The 18,323-nt window shown below is 40.2% G+C and overlaps 1 protein-coding gene across 1 annotated transcript; it reads left to right on the top strand.

The window, feature by feature from the left end:
* Window positions 1–70: 70 nt before the first annotated feature.
* LOC105389401 (tyrosine-protein phosphatase non-receptor type 23) lies at window positions 71–18,141 on the top strand. The gene is made up of 20 exons (XM_038121010.2): window positions 71–270; window positions 363–565; window positions 641–963; window positions 1,082–1,542; window positions 1,658–1,848; window positions 2,820–2,964; window positions 3,198–3,429; window positions 3,727–3,923; window positions 4,268–4,400; window positions 4,927–5,082; window positions 5,455–5,601; window positions 5,871–5,954; window positions 6,034–7,581; window positions 7,785–8,536; window positions 8,716–8,859; window positions 9,528–9,656; window positions 14,907–15,085; window positions 15,617–15,801; window positions 16,909–17,031; window positions 17,521–18,141. The coding sequence occupies exons 1-20, from the start codon at window positions 184–186 to the stop codon at window positions 17,736–17,738; spliced, it is 5,637 nt and encodes a 1,878-aa protein (XP_037976938.2). The 5' UTR covers window positions 71–183; the 3' UTR covers window positions 17,739–18,141.
* The last annotated feature ends 182 nt before the right edge of the window (window positions 18,142–18,323 follow it).

Raw genomic sequence — 18,323 nt, 5'->3', positions numbered from 1 at the left:
TCGATTAATTTATTCGATTAATTGCCACAATTTTTTTTGAAATCGAACAAAACACTTTCACAACCTCAGCGAAAAAAAAAACAATCCAAACAAAAATGATGACAGCCAAACTAATTTGTAATGAAATCAAAGTGTTTTTATAAATTTCTACGATATAAAAGTGATAAATAACGTGAGAAAACCATGGAGGCTGTTCCTAAGATGCTCATGATCAGCTTCGAGCTGAAAGTGAGTCCCGAAACTACACATTTTGGACCAAAACTGAAACAGGTAAATAGGTCTTCTAATCTTTTCGATAAGCTTCTTTAACTTCTTGCATTTCTTTGTTTTCGCGATGATGTATTCTTGATGTTGTATTTCAGTATATAGCGGAGGCGTATAGAGAGGATCCTGATAACTACGGCAATGAGTTGCATCAGCTGGAGGGGCTACGGTCGGCGGCGGTGCGGCCCGCTACGGATGCGTCCGGGCTCGCCGCCCTCGTCAGATACTTCTGCCAGCTACGCGCCATGCAGAGCCGATTCCCCATGGCTAAAGGCCAACCAGCCTCCGTAAACTTCGTGTGGTTAGTATTTCACCATAAAACTTACCAATGAACAGTTTCTTTGTATGGCTTCTCCTAATCAATAACCAATTGCAGGAAAGATCTTTACGCCAATATGAACTGCACGTCGGCGGACATAAGATTTGAAATGGCTTGTATTCTGTACAACATTGGGGCGCTGCACACTCAGTTAGCGGCCTCTGAACCTCGCACCTCCGGAGATAGCCTGAAGCTGGCTTGCACTCACTACCAGAAGGCGGCTTGGGCGTTTCAGTACCTGATGGAACACTACCCGCAGCCGCAGGGCATGGACGTGTCTCCGGACATTGTGCGCCTGCTGCAGGAGATCTGCTTCGCTCAGGGCCAAGAGTGCATTTTGGAGAAGAGTATCCAAGATACAAAGAAGCCTAGTGTTATTGGTATGTATTTTTTATCAGAATTCTATTCATTGCTTACTGACACTACTACTATGTCTTTGTCTGTATCCTTTTCATGTTATAAAATAATGTAATACTAAATGTTTCTTTTTAATTATAGGTGCTGTTGCAAACCAAGTGAGGGCATTCTACAAAAACTCACTAGCCATACTCGGGCCTTCAACTGGCACAGACAACATTCACGAAATCATCGGAACCAAACTGTACAACTACTGGCACCGCCACCTCTCATTCAGGAACTCATACATCGGCTGTATTGTCTGCTTGTATCAGGGAATGAATGCTGAGGAACAACAGAAGATGGGGGAGAGGGTAGCCTTCTACCAACTAGCAGTCCACAAGCTTGGTGAAGCGAGAAAGTTGGCCAAATACATTGAACCAGTAAAGGTGACCAATGAGGCTTTGACATTCACGAATGATGTGGTAGAAGGAAAGAGGAAAGCGGCTAAGAATGAGAATGAGTTTATTTACCATGAGGAGGTGCCAGATAAAGACTTCCTTATTGATCTGAAGCCTGTTTGTTTGGTGAAAGGAATACCAATCAACTTCAATGATCCAGAGGTAAGACTTATTCGAAGTTATACCACTTTTATTGATGCTAAATGCAGGTTTTACAGATTAAATAAGCACACAGCCTGTTGTAAGCTTAATTTTATCTCCCCATAATCTCTTTCAGGTGTCAGGTCCAGACATATTCTCTCGGCTCATCCCGATGGTGGCCCACGAGGCGTCCTCCCTCTACTCCGAGGAGAAGGCGAAGTTGCTCCGACAAGTCGTGAACCAGGCTGAGTCAAAGAACACCGAGATCATGGAGTTCATGTCATCTCTGCAGCTAGACCAGCTAGATGTCCTGGATGCGGAACAAAGGTTTGTAGTAACATAAACGTAACTTTATTGTGAATCATAACTTTATTCCAATCATAAAGAACCAAATGAACTGCTTATGGTTATCCTAGCGCGGATCGCATGTTGCCAACTAAATATAAAATAAATATTTTATTGAAAAATAAAAAACATATCCTAAAAGGTGTCGCCGTAACTCCTAAACTAGGAGAATCTGTATGTCAGGAGTTAGTGCCTTCTCAGATTGTAGAAAAGTTTTACGCTTAGATGATGTGATGATAATTGTTAGTTGTTAGCATGACTCATTGGCAGTGTCTGTACAATAACGTCAATAACCTTTCTTTTCTTCTTGTTGGTCAAGAGGAAAGTTCATTGGTCTTGTAGAATATATTTTGAGGGAAGACTGATGTTCTTGTTTACAGTATGATGTTTTAGTAAAGTTAAGGTAGAATAAAAGTAAATGTGTAAACTTTATCAGCCATTGGCATTATGCAGAGATAAATTTTATCTTTGGATGTATGATGTGACGAATAGTGACTTTGTGTGATTCATAAGATTGTTTATTTAGTTGATAAATCTAATACATTATGAAAATGGGTAATTGATACTATTGGAAAAAAAATTCAGAAGATTTGGATCACACTACATTTTAATCCTATGAAACTTACAACTTTTACCTAACAGACTTGTTTATGTTTTACTTGGGCGAATGAGCAACAATGATGAAAATCAGTGCCGCGTCAGGTGGGTGGATGCCACCTCACATAAAGCGGTGCAAGCTGAGGCGCGGGCCTTTTCGGTGCTGGACAACACACACCGTTATCAATTGTATGCCTATTATGTGTAATTTTAAGTACCGACTTATAAGTTTAGTCATATAAGTTCTTTTGTTTTATTTGTTGTTTCCTTATGTATTTTTGGTGTGTGGTGCTGGTCACCGAATAAATAATTTTTATCTTTATCTTTGATCATATGTGTGAAATTATGTTTTACAGGATACCACAAGAAATAGTAGACAGATGCGCCGCCATGAATGCTAAAACAGAAATTATCCAGTCCCTCGTAGACTCGATGAACAACCTCGCGGAGATAATCAGCGATGTGGAAAACACATTGTCGGAATGCAAAACCATGATTCAGGTAGTTATTTATTTATTTTCACAAAATGTATGGTAAATCAAGCATCTTACCATTTTCGGTCTTTGTAGAGTTTCAGTATTATACGTATAATTTAATGCATAGCTACATGTATGGTTTGAGAGAGACATCAAAACTTAAATATATGACTTTTATTAAGGATTTAGTGTATAAGTAATCATTTATACTTTCATTATCATCGTTATTTATACCATAACATCGAAACCCTCTTACAGGAAGAAGCAGCCAAAGAGAAAGAGTACCAAAAAGTCATCGGGCCGCGCCCGCCCTCAATAGTTCAAACTGAACTTTCTAGAGAGTTCAACAAGTACCAGGAAGCCCACTCGAGAACCAACGAGAGCAACCAGGTGCTCCACAAGGCCATGACGCTGCATATTGCCAACTTGAGGCTGTTGGCTCAACCGCTGGATGAGCTTGAGGCCAAGATACCGAGCATTGATAATATTGGTGAGTGTACTAGAATTTTTCGGAAGGCAGAAATAGGTTTCTGAAGCTATGATTCTGCAGTCCCCTTTTGTCTGTTCTAAAGTCATTTTTCCCTAACTAAAATACTTGGAAAAGGGGCTTTTCCGATGGTTTCATTAGTTTTAATGAACTTACGTAAATAACAACAACAATGTATTTACTTTCGAACACTATGTGTGATCTACTTTTCATCCTCTCTCCATTAACTATTCGCCATTCCCATAAATAGTCCCGATTATTCTCCTCTTATCTTACTTTTACTCTCCATTCCACCTTCAGAGGGCCTCGACCGCGACACGATGCTAGAAATGCGTCGCGTTGTCAGCAAAGCCAAGGAGATGCAGTCACAACGGTCTACCCTCATACAGCAACTGAGGGAAGACTTGAATGCTGATGATATCACCGGGACGCTGTTGGCTCAGAGCACGCCGCACACGCAACTGTTTCAACAGGCTATTGAGAAGCATACGGATAAGGTTAGTATCATCATCAACAGAAGGTCTTGAGATCACTATTCGATATGCGTTGGGATGGTAACACGATGCTAGTGTACCGGGTAAACACATACTTGAAAGCGAGAAGTTTATTTGGAAAAATATTGACAGAAAAGTTGTTTAAAATATATCTTTCTTGAATAGTTTCGGTAGAAAATACAGCAAAGCTACTTCGAATCGAAGTTTACATGTTAGAGTGAAGAGTGAATGAGCGTATGACACACACATAATATGGATAAGGCTAGGAAGAAGAAACACAAAGGAGTGATAGCTTCTACACATTTTCTGTGTAAAATCATAACATATCCATAATGTTTCTTCCACAGGTGAAGATAATCGAGCAGAACTTTGCCGCACAAGAGAACATCATCAACAGGCTTACATCTCTATACGCCTCGTATGGAGAGTCCAGGAGACTGCTGTCTGAAGTGCTCCGTAAACGAGAGGGGCTGATCAATGGTTAGTGTTTAATTATTTATTATTCAGAACATTCATAAGCCGATTTATGAAAAGATATATTATCCGTGTTGTCGGATGGTTCCCGAATCCACGCGTACCAAGTTGATTATCCTTACTAATATTATAAATGCGAAAGTAACTGTGTCTGTCTGTCTGTCTGTCTGTCTGTCTGTCTGTCTGTTACTCTTTCACGCCAAAACTACTGAACGGATTTGAATGAAATTTGGTATACATACGGTCTAGACCCTGGGAAAGAACATAGGCTACTTTTTATCCCGGTATTCCCACGGGAAAACTTTTTAAGGCGAAGCGAAGCGCGCGGGCACAGCTAGTATATTTATATAGTTACAATAATAAAAATACTGGGTGACTTATTCAGCTCACTAGAAAGTCCTTGGCAGTTCTCTGAACACCATAAATAGTCCGGCACAAAATTGCCCCAATAAGAATATTGCCCATTTAATTTCTACTAAGTACTTCAAACCTTCCGAATCTCATGATATTAACCCAAACCTCTCCATTCCAGCCCTGATCACCTCGTACGACACCTACGAAGAACTCCTCGCTAAATGCCACAAGGGCATCGAGTTCTACACGCGGCTGTCTCACAGCGCCACGGCGCTGGCGGCGCGGCTGCGGGGCACGTGCCAGGTGCAGGCCGAGGAGCGGGCGCAGGGCACAGGTCACTACATACATACACTTTAATAAATAAATTTACACATACACGTTTATACATAAACTTTTATAAACTTATACACATCAAATGATCTCGAAAACCGTGTCAATGGCCGGTAAGTAGCCACTATCGAATGGACATTGTCCGACATAACCAACTCTGTGTCCCACTGCTGGGTTTACCCCATGCTTATTCCACACGTCTGTGTTGTCGACCTCCTGACGCCATTCCTGCAAAAATCTGTCCAGGTCGTCCCGCCATATCCGCCTTCGCCCGTCGCTCGGCACCCACTCGCTTATAATTTTTGCCCACCGGTCCGGGTGCATTCGGCTGACATAAATGAACTCTAATGTACTTATAATTTTTTATTATTCACAGCGTCACTAGCATCCTCCGCCAAGAGCGCGGACGTGGGGCGCGACGCCGCGAGCGTGGGAGACCCCGCGGCTACCCCCAAGCTCACGCTGAAGGACTACTTGCCTTACATGAAGAGCCGCGGGTACGCCAGAAACGTCACTCCACCGGGTAAGTTCATTTAGGTATAAACAAACATTAAACACATAATATTTTTTACAGAAATATTAAATGTAGTTCTATGCTATTTGCATGGGCCCACGTTACAAAGAATACCATTAGTCAATCGTCCTCTGCTCTGGACATAGGCCATCAGCTAAGAAGGTCCACCACACTCTGTCCACGGCCTTCCACATCAAATCTACCAGATGCTATAGGAATGTCGTGGGTGCTTAGCGTGCTGAAAGATATGCAAATATTATTTTTATTTATTTTTGTAGGTCAACCAGAAGTTCCCAGTGACACCTACTACCCTGAATCTATATACCCGACATCAGTGAGACCTGCACCGTTAGGATCTGAAGGTAAATAACTTTATTTACACCAAAACACTCCTGTAGATAACAGCACAGAGCTTATATTACAAAGACGTCTTTTTTCCAGCACCTACCGAGGCGCCTCAAATGAAATACCCAGACGGTTACGTTGTCCCGCAAAACACGAACCCATACAATCCTTACGCGAACCAATACCAGCCGAGCGAAAGCTCTTACGCCGTTCCGAATAGCTACGCTTATCCAGCGAAGAGCGTCGCTGAAGTACCAAAGATTGAGGTTGATGGCTATGGGTATAATACACCTTACACTCCTTCCCAGTATTCCGCCCAAATGTCTAATCCCCAAGCGACATACAACCCCTATTACACAAACATGAACGCTCAAGAGAGCAACACAGCCTGTACTGACTCACAAAACGCTTCGTACCAATCCGGCAACGTTAGCCAGACGAATGTCGTCCCTAATACCAGCCAATACGGCTATGATCCGTATGGGGTGCCGGCTGCGACTGTACAAGCGCATGCGCCGTCTATACCTGAAGTGCCATCGGTTCCCTACGCCCAACAAACAGATCTCGCCATGAACTTTGCAAACATGCAAGTGTCTATGCCCAAACAGGAGCCAAACCCTTACAATTCTGAATACGCGAATACTTTCTACAATGTTAATTACCCTCAAGTGAACACCCCTAACATGGCAACGTATACCAACCCTCAGCCTAATTCCGCCACCACATTGGTGACTTCCCAAGTGCCTTCTGAATATGGTGCGACAAACTACCCATATGGGACCTTAGACCAAACTGTTCCTGAAAACAAAACCTTCAACCAACAAGGGGTCAATCCAGGCACTAGCACCGCTTACCAAAGCAATCCGGTAGACCCGGCGTATAGCTATTCGTCAACATCAGAATACGACCCCAACACAGCCGCATATCCTGTGTATACCAACGCTGATAATGCTTCTATGTACACTTCTACCTCTAGTATTTCTAGTGTTGTCCCAACTAATCTACCTCCCGAGTATACAGTCCCTGACAGCGCAGCTTTGGGACAGTTAGAAGCTTACGATAGACCGATAAAGTCCCACACGACTGGCCAAGCGCTCACCTCGAATTACTACCAACCTACAGTGCCACAATACGACACAACTTCTGTGGCCAACTATACTGATGCCAATGTCCCACAATCCGTACCCAACGACCCAAACTCTCAGTATAATACGCAAGTGAGTGCTAACTACACTCAGATGTACCAAAACCACCCGGGGTATACTCACAACGCGTCGACTGGCAACTTCGAATACAACTATGGGTCGCAAAGCTCGTTTGTTTCATATAACAACTCCGTGCAAGGAAATATAGACCCTCAGACAGGTCAAGATCCTAATTGGGCCGCTCAAGGAGTTTATACCAGTGCTGGGACACATGAAACAGTACAGTCGCCTTCGGGAGAGCCGCCTCAAATGCGGGCACAGCAACCGAACAACCAAATATACTACAATAACCCTTACGGGTACCAGACTATGCAGCCAAATGAAGTGGTCCCAAATTCACAAACAGTCAACACCAACTATGGGGCCAATATGAATCAGTCGACTTACATGCAATCAGGACAGGGAGTGGACTCTTCTGTAACATACAGTAATAATCAGGGTAAGTTCTAGGAATCATTGCTTGCCTAATGTATAAATTATATCAATTGGTGACTGAGATTTATATGTATGTAGTTAAATCAAAACGTATGTATATATTGACGGACTTGTAATTAACCGTATTGCATTTTGTATGTAACTAACTCAATTTGTAGCTGAATAAATAATTATGAATCTAACACTGCTTTTTATTTTGCCTTGCAGTATCCTCACCGACTCAGAATGTGTCTCAGGCTCCTAATTTTAATCAAAACCAGAGTGCAGAACAAACGTCTACTCAAAGTTATCAAGGTATTCAAAACTACCAAAATGTACCTGATAACAGCCAAACTCCTGGTAACTATCAATCTCCTACTGATAACTATCAAAGTCCTTCACAAAACTACCAAAATCCTTCGGAAAACTACCACCCTTCCACTAGTCACTACCAAACACCAGGTAACAATGAAAATACACCGACTAATTATCAAGTGCCAGAATCTAACAATCAAAAGCAAAGTTACTATGAAAACCAACCAGGTCCTCCTCAAAATCCAACTAGCAACCATCAAGAACCACCAATAACTCCTAAATCAGAAGAAAAGCCAACACCAGCTGAAAAACCGGCTCCAGAAGAATCCGTATCAAAAACCTCCACCTTAGACCTGCTATCAGACATAGATTTCTCCGTAGAATACAAACCACTAATGCCAGAAATAAAAGTACCACAGATATCCGAAAACGCAATAAAAAAAGCCGTTGTAACTCCTAAATTCGAGAACATTCCAAAGCCAGTGAAGAAGGAAGAAGTTATAGAGCGGCCTGCGAAAATGGATCTGTTTTCGGATCCGAGTCTACTGAATAAATTCACGGAGGATGTGAAAAGTCTGCAAAAGTTGGTAGATTCTTTGTCGAGTAAAGTGGGGGGTGGGTTGAGCTTACTGGAGTCTAAATGGAAGAGTTTTCAGGATGTTCAGGTAAATTACCTGATTATGTAATATGTATTTAGTTATGATAACTTTATAATGATTCTTAGCTGAAGTGGTTTTCAAGTTGATTGTAAAGAGCGGAATCTTATCTAAACTTATATACATTGAAGTATATTGCAAAGTACTCAAAACGGTAGCTTTATTAATCGTAATACTTATTTTTCTAGACAAAGGAGAACATGTCACGGTCTAAGCGTGCGGCTATACAACACACTCAAGGGAACATAGTGACTGAGGTTGTGCCCTATGATGACTCCAGACTTAAATTGAAGTCTAACTCGCACGCTTACATCAACGCTTCGTATTATAAGGTAATATTATTATAATTTTGGGGAAAAAATATGTGGTTTGTTCAAGTTTTGCTATGCTGTTTTATTTTTCTATGCTTATACTTATACTTAGTTATGTAGTTTTTAAACCCAAGGCTATAAATGACTTGAATTTGCGGTTCCATAGTTATTCAATATTCCCTGTAACGAGAATCAAAGTCTAGAAGTATGCGTCCAAACGTAACAAACACTTAAGGCTATTTTGATTTCTATGTAAAATTTTTGGAGCTGTTTTGCCATACTAACATAACATGACATGAGTAAGGGGCCGTCCATTAATCACGTGAGGCTCAAAAGGGGGGGGAGGAGGTACGGAAAACCTCACGAAACATCACGAGGGGGAAGGGGGGGGTCTCGTTAGACATCACGTGTATTAATTTTTTGTAAAAAAGCGATAGGTATTTCTGAACCGAAATTTTGAACGGCGCAAAAATTTTAACGATTTGTAGTATGGCTTATATTTTTTCTAGACAAAAATAGCCTTTACATAGACTTCCAAAAAAATACACGTGATCCAGGCAGGGGGAGGGGGGGGTAGTCCCAAACCTCACCAAATATCACCAGGGGGGAGGGGGGGGTCAAAAAATGAGAAAAACTACCTCACGTGATTAATGGACGGCCCCTAAGTAAACTATGTTTTTTTGTTACAGCAACTAGCTTCCTGGTGCATTCCACTAGTGATCTCCAAATGTCCCGACGAGAGTGATGTGAACATATTCTGGAAAGCGGTTCTAGAGAACAAGATCACCTGCGTTGTGTGTCTGCTTACAGAGATTGAGGTGAGTATAGTAATCTTCTTATCGTGTTTAGAGCTAGACTTGTGTTTGCCATGCTGGTGAGAGGATTAGCATCAGTCGCTGACTGCTCAGGGTGCGCTAGACGTATTAGGGATTAGGGAATAGGTGATACGTCAAGCGAGACTCCGAAGTCCGGTCATACCTACCGAAGAACCAACAATCGTTGTTCGTTGGGGTTGACCAGTACGAAGGGGTGAAGTGAAGATTACAAGTACCTAAATAAACATAGATTAAAGAAATTTATTGTGTAACTTACTTAACTTAACATTTTTATCTTAGTAAGCTAAGGTAGGCTATTATAAATACTTAATTTATATACTCGCATTAGGCTTACTGTAATTAGGTGTATCGTAACTTTATTTTATTTAATAAGTATAATAAGACACGCCGAGTAACCAAACTAGGAAAGCCCTGTACTATGGCACTCGGCGCCTCCCTTCAGATAACATGCAGAGTTACATATATTATAATTACGAGTAAATTTACTTAGGTATAGCTAGAAACTACCAATTTTACAATTTTATATGAAATAGGTATAATAATTTACGTACATTTTTTTTAACCAGCGATATCATTTAAAAGATAAGTTAGGTACAAGAACGTAATACAAGTTCAACCAATATAATGTTAGCGTTGAGGTGGGTAAGTGTGAAACAAGTGTATGATACATGATTCATATTTGCTATTATGAATTTGACACTTATAGCTATGGTGGTAAGGTAAGTTAATACTTTTGTAGCAGGTTAGTGAATCGTAAGACCACATAAAGTTTAGACTTGTGTTAAGTTTTGTCAATTCAAACAGTAATAACCAAAAGGGATTCGGTATTGGCGTAGTCATACGTCATAAGCCAGTTTCTAATATCTATCTTACATTGATGGGTAGTTTTTGTATATAATTTAAGAATGCGATTTATTTTTTTGTACAAGTACGGGGCAATAAATTTAGAGTGGCGTCTGGCAAAGTCCGTTCTGACTTTGGGGGGTTTACAGATAAGATCGTTACGTCGTTTATTTTTGTAAATGTTAGGATCAAATGGAATTTTTCTATGGTAGATTAAAATGATTTTTTCTATAAAAAGTTGTCTTATAGATAACACCTCGATTTCAGATAAAAGGGAAAAGGTGGGAAACCTGTAGGGTTTTAAATATAGAACTTTCAGTAGAGAACGCTGAGCTCGCTCTAATTTTAATATTTTTGTTTTACATGCACCACCCCATACTGAGATACAATACGATAAAATAGATTGGCCCATAGCAAGATATAATGTTTTCTTTAACTTAGGTGACGCAATGTGACGAAGTTTTTTAAAAAGATATATTAGTTTACGTGTGCGTGTAGTGACATAGTCTAAATGATAGGACCATGATAGTCTATCATCGAGAATCACACCTAGATATTTGATGGATGAAACTTTGGCTAGCTGAGTACAGTTGCAAGTAGATGTGTTAGGAAAATTGCAAGAGTGGGCTTTTATAGACATTTCGTGTAAATTTGGTGACCTTATGGAGAATGACATGTATTTGGTTTTAGTCAGATTTAGTGAGAGCAAATTATTTTGGAGCCATATCATTACCTTTTGAAGTCCGGTTTCGGCATTGTTTCGAGCTTCCATCCAAGTCTCTCCCTCGTATACTAACGCTGTGTCGTCGGCGAAGGAAAATATTCTGCCATTAACCGGTGTATGTAGGCACAGTTCATTGATGTATATGAGGAAGAGGCTTGGACCTAAAACACTGCCTTGTGGCACTCCGAAAGTCACCGGTAGATCAGATGATGTAAGATTACCTATTTTTACTCTTTGGGTACGGTTAGTTAAGTAGTCGCTAAAGATTTCAAGAGATTGGCCACGAATTCCAATATTTTCCATTTTGGATAAGAGGATAGGAATAGAGACGGTGTCGAAGGCCTTTGCCAAGTCTAAGAATATACCTATACACTTCCTTTTATTGTCAAGTAGGTCAACAATGTACTCAGTTAGACTGGAAACCGCGTCTTCTGTAGATCTGCCGGCTCTGAATCCAAACTGTGAATTGGAGATCAGATTTTCTTTTTCAAGATAGTTTGTTAGACGCGAGTTCATAAGTTTTTCTAGTATTTTAGACAGAGCCGGCAGGACTGAGATTGGCCTATAATTTCCGACAACATCTCTATTCCCTCCCTTATGTATTGGGTGAATAAGTGACTTTTTGAACAGGTCAGGGAAGACCCCATTTTTGAAGCACATATTAAATATGTGTGTAAGGTAAGGAATAATAATATGTTTAGTCATTTTAATAAATTTTATAGCAATACCATCTAATCCAGCGGCTGAATCAGATTTTAGGTTGTTGATGACTTTATGGACTTCATTATCATCAGTGTCTAGTAAGACAAATGATCTAGTATGTATATGTTTAGGGATACCGGAATCCCTAGTTATATCATGGTTTTGTAATATTTGTTTTGCTAGTGATTGGCCTATGTCAGAGAAGTACGCATTCACTTCATTTATTGCATTAATTTCATCAGTTGCGTTAGATTTAAGTAATTCTGTTGGTGGTTTTTTATATTGTTTAAGATGAGTTATGTCCTTGATGATATTCCATGTTTTTTTAGGATTATTGGCTGCTTTTTCTAATTCTATCTTTTCATATGATGTTTTTAGTTTTTTTAATAGACTGTTGCAAAAGTTCCGATATCTGCGGTATGTTAAACTAACGATTTGATTTCCAGGTTGTTGTTTGGTTTTAGCGTGTAGTTTGTCTCTGGTTTTTGTACACTTTAGTAAACCCGTTGTCATCCAGGGTTTGAACACCCGATATCGTCTTGGGATATGAAGCGTTGACGTATTTTCAACTAGAGCTCTTGTAATTTTGTTTACCAATAGGTCTGCGGCTTTATTTGGATCATTAAAGCTAAGAATTGGTTCAAGATCTGATGTTTCAAGGAAGGAAATGGCTTTAGGGTAGTTTATTTTATTGCGTAATGTGTTAACGGATGTGTTTTCATTCTGTTTAATACAGTCAAGTGAAATTGTGACTGGTCTATGGTCTGTTACTTGGGTTTTCAGAACATAGGTTTGAGCACGAAATTGTGATTTTAAATTAATATGGTCAAGGCAGTTATCCTCCCTTGTTGGATACGTATGAGCGGGCAGCAGTCCATGTTCTGCCATAAGATTAAGGTAACTATTAGAAGAACGATCTAGATTATTGGGTTTTATGTCGATATTTACGTCGCCGATGAAGAATATATTCGTAAAAGATTTCATAGATGTTAACACCACATCAATAGAGCTTAGGAACTTATCGGTATTTGAGAATGATGGTGACCTGTAAATTGCTACTATAGCAGTATCCTCTTTGATCTTGACAGTAAGGCAATTAGTTTCATCGCATACTGGTTCATCTACTGTGCATGTTATATTGTCTCTTACGTAGATGACTATGCCGTCGTTCTGGTTCAGGAGATTCGAAGTAGCGAATGAATTGTAGCCGCGTATTTGCGGAATTGGTTTGATAGCATCAAGCCAGCACTCTGTTAGTACCAAAATATCAATGTCAACTTTTGTTCTTTTAAGAAGTAAGCAGAAAGAGTCGAGATTAGCGTTAATGCTCCGTATGTTTTGTGTCATAATCTTTAATGATGTGGTGCCTCTACAAGTTTTTGAGTATTCCTCTGGGTCTAACAAAAAACTATCGGATACACTGAAAGAGTCTATTTCATCTTGAATAGAAATAATATCAACCATTTGTATTAATTAAATAAGTAGAGTAACTACTTCGTAGTGGTGATGATAAGCAGAGGTGCAATAAGGGCATAACTTTATAGCAATTTGGCTGGGTAGAAATTGTATTGGTTTGGGTGTGTTGGTCAATTGTTGGTAGTTGGAGTTTGGATAGATAGTATTCCTTATTTCTAGACATAGTAAATAACAAGAAGAAAGAGCTAGTTCACTTAGTTGTAACATGCAATATAAAAGAGTAATGAATACGAAAAATTTACTAGGAATGCAGACAGATAGTCACTTTGACTTTAGTTCTAGTAGTTGTTCTTCGTTTTTGATCAATATTGCTGGGGTATCATCACTTTTCTTTATAAATACCTTGCCCATTGATGACCAGCTGTATTTGTAGAGATTAGACTTAGTTAAGTCACGAGCCAAGAAGAAAAGTCGGTTTGCATAGGGAGTTAAATGGTCGGACAAATATATAGGAGATGTTTGTTTGAAACCCAGGTGAGAAGCATTCAGTTTTGAAGTTTTATGTTGCATATTGTAGATTTTTGATGTTTTGAGGATGCTTAGCTTCTTTTCTTTGGTTGAGAGCTCTACAATCACGGGTTTGTTGGCGTCGCGCTTTCCTGGAATCCTGTAAATATCCCGTATATCGGCTGGAGAAACTTCAACGTTTATTGTCTTGCATAGGGTGACAACGGATGTGGTAAGTATTTGCTTTGTTTCATTGGTCTCTGCTGGTACATTTCGGATCTCCAGATATGACTTCTTAGATTCACGGTGTAGATTCTCAATCTCAGATCTGAGGGTGGAAATCATTTCATCCTGCATTTTGGTTTTTTGTTCTAGTCCGTTGATTTTTATTGACATTTCTTCATATTGTGACGATATGAAGTCCATCGATTTTTCTAATTCCTGTGTAGAATTTTTTATCTCCTTAAGTATCTCGTCCCTTTGATTTTGTTTGTAATCATCTTCTTGCTTCCAAGTTGTAAGCATAGCCATTATTTCAGTTTTAAATGATTTTAACTCATTTTCAATAGTCGCGGCTAGATCTTCATCGGTGCGTTTGCGTTTGCTTCGTGTTGATATGGTATGCAAAAAATCTTGGTTGGTATCCTTATCCTTACCGAGGAGATTTGTGTCTGATCCCGATTTTGAGGGCGAGTGAGTGAGAGGCATTATGAATGGTAGTTACGATGAACGTCCAAGTTCGCAGTTTATGTGGTATCAGTGTCGCACCTTATCTCAACCAGTATACGTTGGTCTCAGCGCACAGGTGGCGATTCTGATATTGAGGAGCTTGATAAACTGGACAAAGCACGCTATTCACTGAGTTTACTTGTTAGAATTTATTTAAATTTTAAAATTTAGGAGCGAAACGCGACAGCAAATTACACGTCTATCGCAAGCGCGGTCCGAAGGGAAGGGGATAGATTGACTCTTCAGTGTTAAAACCCCATACAAAAATGTACCTATTTCTCACGCCATAACCCCACCAATCTCCCCCACAGATGCAAGGCCACTCCTACTGGCCAGCCAAGGGGCAAGCCCTAGAGCTGCCCGGAGACGTCAGAGTGACGCTAGACGAGGCGACGTGCTCGGTGCACTGGACCGAGCGACGGCTGACCGTGTCCAGCGGAGGCAGCGCCGTCGGCGTCACGCACTTTCAGATCAACGTGTTTCCTTCTAAGTGAGTATACCGATTGTTTAATTTAAAGTTCGACGTGACGGTCCACTGGGCCGCGGAAGTGTGACAGTTGCCATCGACACGACAAGAAGAAGAAGAAGAAGTTTTAAAGTGAAAACAAACTATATTAACCTCATGCCTGGCATCTAACAAGCAAATGTCATAGGGCTCATACTATATTTTACAAATAATAGGTCCCAATGGAGATGAGGCATGAGGCGCCGGTGGAATTTGCAAAATAGCGCTCAGAGCCCCGATTAATCACGTCGGGTCACCAGTGTTGAAGTTATTACTGCGGGGTGACTATGGGGTTGATGATAAATGACGTACGCAGTCATTTCTTGCGCCCAAACTTCATTTACAAATAACATTTTTCAAGTGTGTTATCTAAGTGACGGGCGCAAGACGACTAGCGTCTGCGCATTGTTTGCTACTGGAAGTTACCAAAAAGCTTACATTGCAAAACGTGACTAAAACATGTGTCGCTATAACGCAAATGACCGCCATTTCGTTTCATCCTCCCCCATTCCACAGAATCGTCTGCTCGCCGCTAGTCCTGCTAACGGACAAGGTTCTCTCACTAACCTACGAGGGTCGCCTCAGCAACCAGCTGTCGCCATGTTGGATCCACTGCAGTTCCGGCGGCGGCCGCAGTGCGCTGGCGGCGCTGCTGTGCATGGTCATGTGCCAGGTGCGAGCGGGACAGATGAACTTGTGCGGTGAGTTGGCTTTTTTTTACTTCGATTTAATAAAAGAGGTGTCATGAGTTTTTGTGTTGATATTGTGTGCCTGTAGCTACCTAGCTAAAGATATAAATTAGAGTGCCGAATAACTGATTACTTATTATGTCAGTTGTGGGTGGAAGAAAAAGAGGGGAGTTTTAAGATTGAACTGTGTCTGTGTTAAGCTACGTGGCTCCAGCCATAAGGGACCTTTATAAAACATCGCAATCAACATTCATCCTACGTAGCTCGAAGATGACGTGATGAATGTGGATATGCCTTCTTTGACGCATTCCTGATTTTACGTAGGTATTCCTGTTTCCTTTGTGACGAATCCGGATCGCTGGGAAGATTGCGTGGAAGCAACAATATGTATGTCCGATCGGGAAAGAATGCATCGTAAATGTGAATTTACCCCGTGCTCGAATTCGAAAATAATATTTCAGATATCGTCGTGTAAAACCTCTTGTATGCCTGTATTGTAACCCCCTTATTCATAGAAAAGTTATAGGAAGTTTTAGCTATTGAACTGCCCCTCTCTGTCAAAGAACAATTTATTCTTTTTTTGAGATATTAAAATTAGGGCATGCAATACCGGAACTATTTTCAATACCGGTATTGAGTTCCGGTATTGCTACTCAATACCGGGATCCCGGTATTAATACCGGTATTAGATTTCCTTGTAATAAATGGCATATATTGGGATTAAAGGTCGTATAGGTCAAAATAAAACGAGAAAAGGCAATGAAATTCAGTTTTTTGTAATAAATTTTTACGAGAATTGAGTATTAGAGTTTAAATTTTACAATAAATTATTATTTTTACATCCAATGTCCGTTTACGCATGGACAACAGTAGTATCAAACGGCCGAAAACTGCATCAAACGGTTGGAAACAAGTGCGCTTTCACAGTACATAGGAATACTATATCTTAATCGCTTCATTATAGCCTAAAAAAGTCCGATTCCGGTATTACTTCAATACCGGTACTAACTATCAATACCGGTATTGAAAAAAGCGTGAATTTGGTCCCTAATACCGGTATTACGAATACCGGTATTGCGGTATTGCATGCCCTATATTAAATATATTGTATCCTTACAGACATGATAGAAGCCGGCTGCGCTAACCTCTACCGCCACCGGACGAACGTTCTAGAAGACCCCCGGTACCTGGCCGACGCGTACCGCACCGCGCTGTTCTACGTGCAGGGCGTTCTGTGCTCTGGTTAGTTGGGTTTAGAATCAGATTTCAATAACACAAAGTTATGACTAGTTTCACCATAGTCTGTTAGATCATTGACACCCCTGTTACATTGTAATGTTATCAATTCTTGACAGATGTGTCAAAGTCAACGACTAATACAGTGTTAATAGTTATCATCTATCAGAGTATGGTGAAGCTGGTGCTTACCCTTCTCTAGAAGTTCTCTCTCTTCTGTCGTTTTATTACAGGTTTTAATAGTTTATAAAAAACCAAAAAAGTCACTGTTTTCTTCAGCCATTTAAATGTCAAAAGGTTAAAGATAGTTTCCGCTAGAGGCGCCACTTGTATGCGAGAAATCAAAACTTCACAACCCTCACTACGCCCTTGGTAGTCGGTAAAGCTGTGGCTAACAGTGACTCTTCACTGTCAATCCATTCTATTTTAAACTGTTATCCCATTGACTTCTTGATCTTCACCTACCATCACTTTCTAACCCTGCCCTCTTTATAGGGACCACATCATTCAACGGCGAAGCAGTATCGGTGCCATCCGGAGCATCAATCCTGTCTATGGTATCTTCCACCACCAAGGAGGAAAAGAAAGAATCCAAGCTGAAGTTCTCGAGAGAATCATTCGAAGAGATGAAACAAGCGCCCGGCCTCACCAGTGGAGACATGAAGGATCCATTGAACTTCTTAGATCCTCTTTGGAGTTTGAAGAAAAAGTAAAATTAAAAAGAAAAATGTGGTGTGTGATTCGCCAGAATTCTTTTTTTTTCTTATCGTGTCGGTGACAAATACTGGAGCTGAACTAGAGTTTGTCACTAGTGAGACTGATATTGATTGGTAGTTTAGGAAAAGCATCGAGTTTTTAATTCACTGATGTTTGTTTCGGACTAAAAAGTCTACAGTTTGTATATGATGACAGTTTATAAAATTTGTCTTGTGGATACATAAATATATTATTCTATTATATGAGTAGATGTATGTCATAAGATTCGAAAATATAAAACGGAAGCTAAAAGAAGGGTTATGTTATTGCGTAAGAGTTCGATTGAGATGCAGATTAGATATGTATTTACTGTAATAGCTGATGATAATACAGGATGTTGCAAAAGTGGTATAAGCCGGAAGGAGTAACTAACTAAATAACATTTGCTGTGTGACTGTTGGAAATACGCGCAACGCCTTTTTGTAACATCATGTATAATATTTAGTGAGAAACGGTGCGATAAAATTAGGTAAAAAACTCACTCTGTATTGAAAAACATAACACCAATTTGTACTGCAGTACATAACACTGTAGATATATTT

This window comes from Plutella xylostella, chromosome 4 (assembly GCF_932276165.1).
Source record: "Plutella xylostella chromosome 4, ilPluXylo3.1, whole genome shotgun sequence".
NCBI lineage: Eukaryota > Metazoa > Arthropoda > Insecta > Lepidoptera > Plutellidae > Plutella > Plutella xylostella.
Note: the sequence above shows the minus strand (reverse complement) of the source record. Positions and strands in the feature narration are given on the sequence as shown.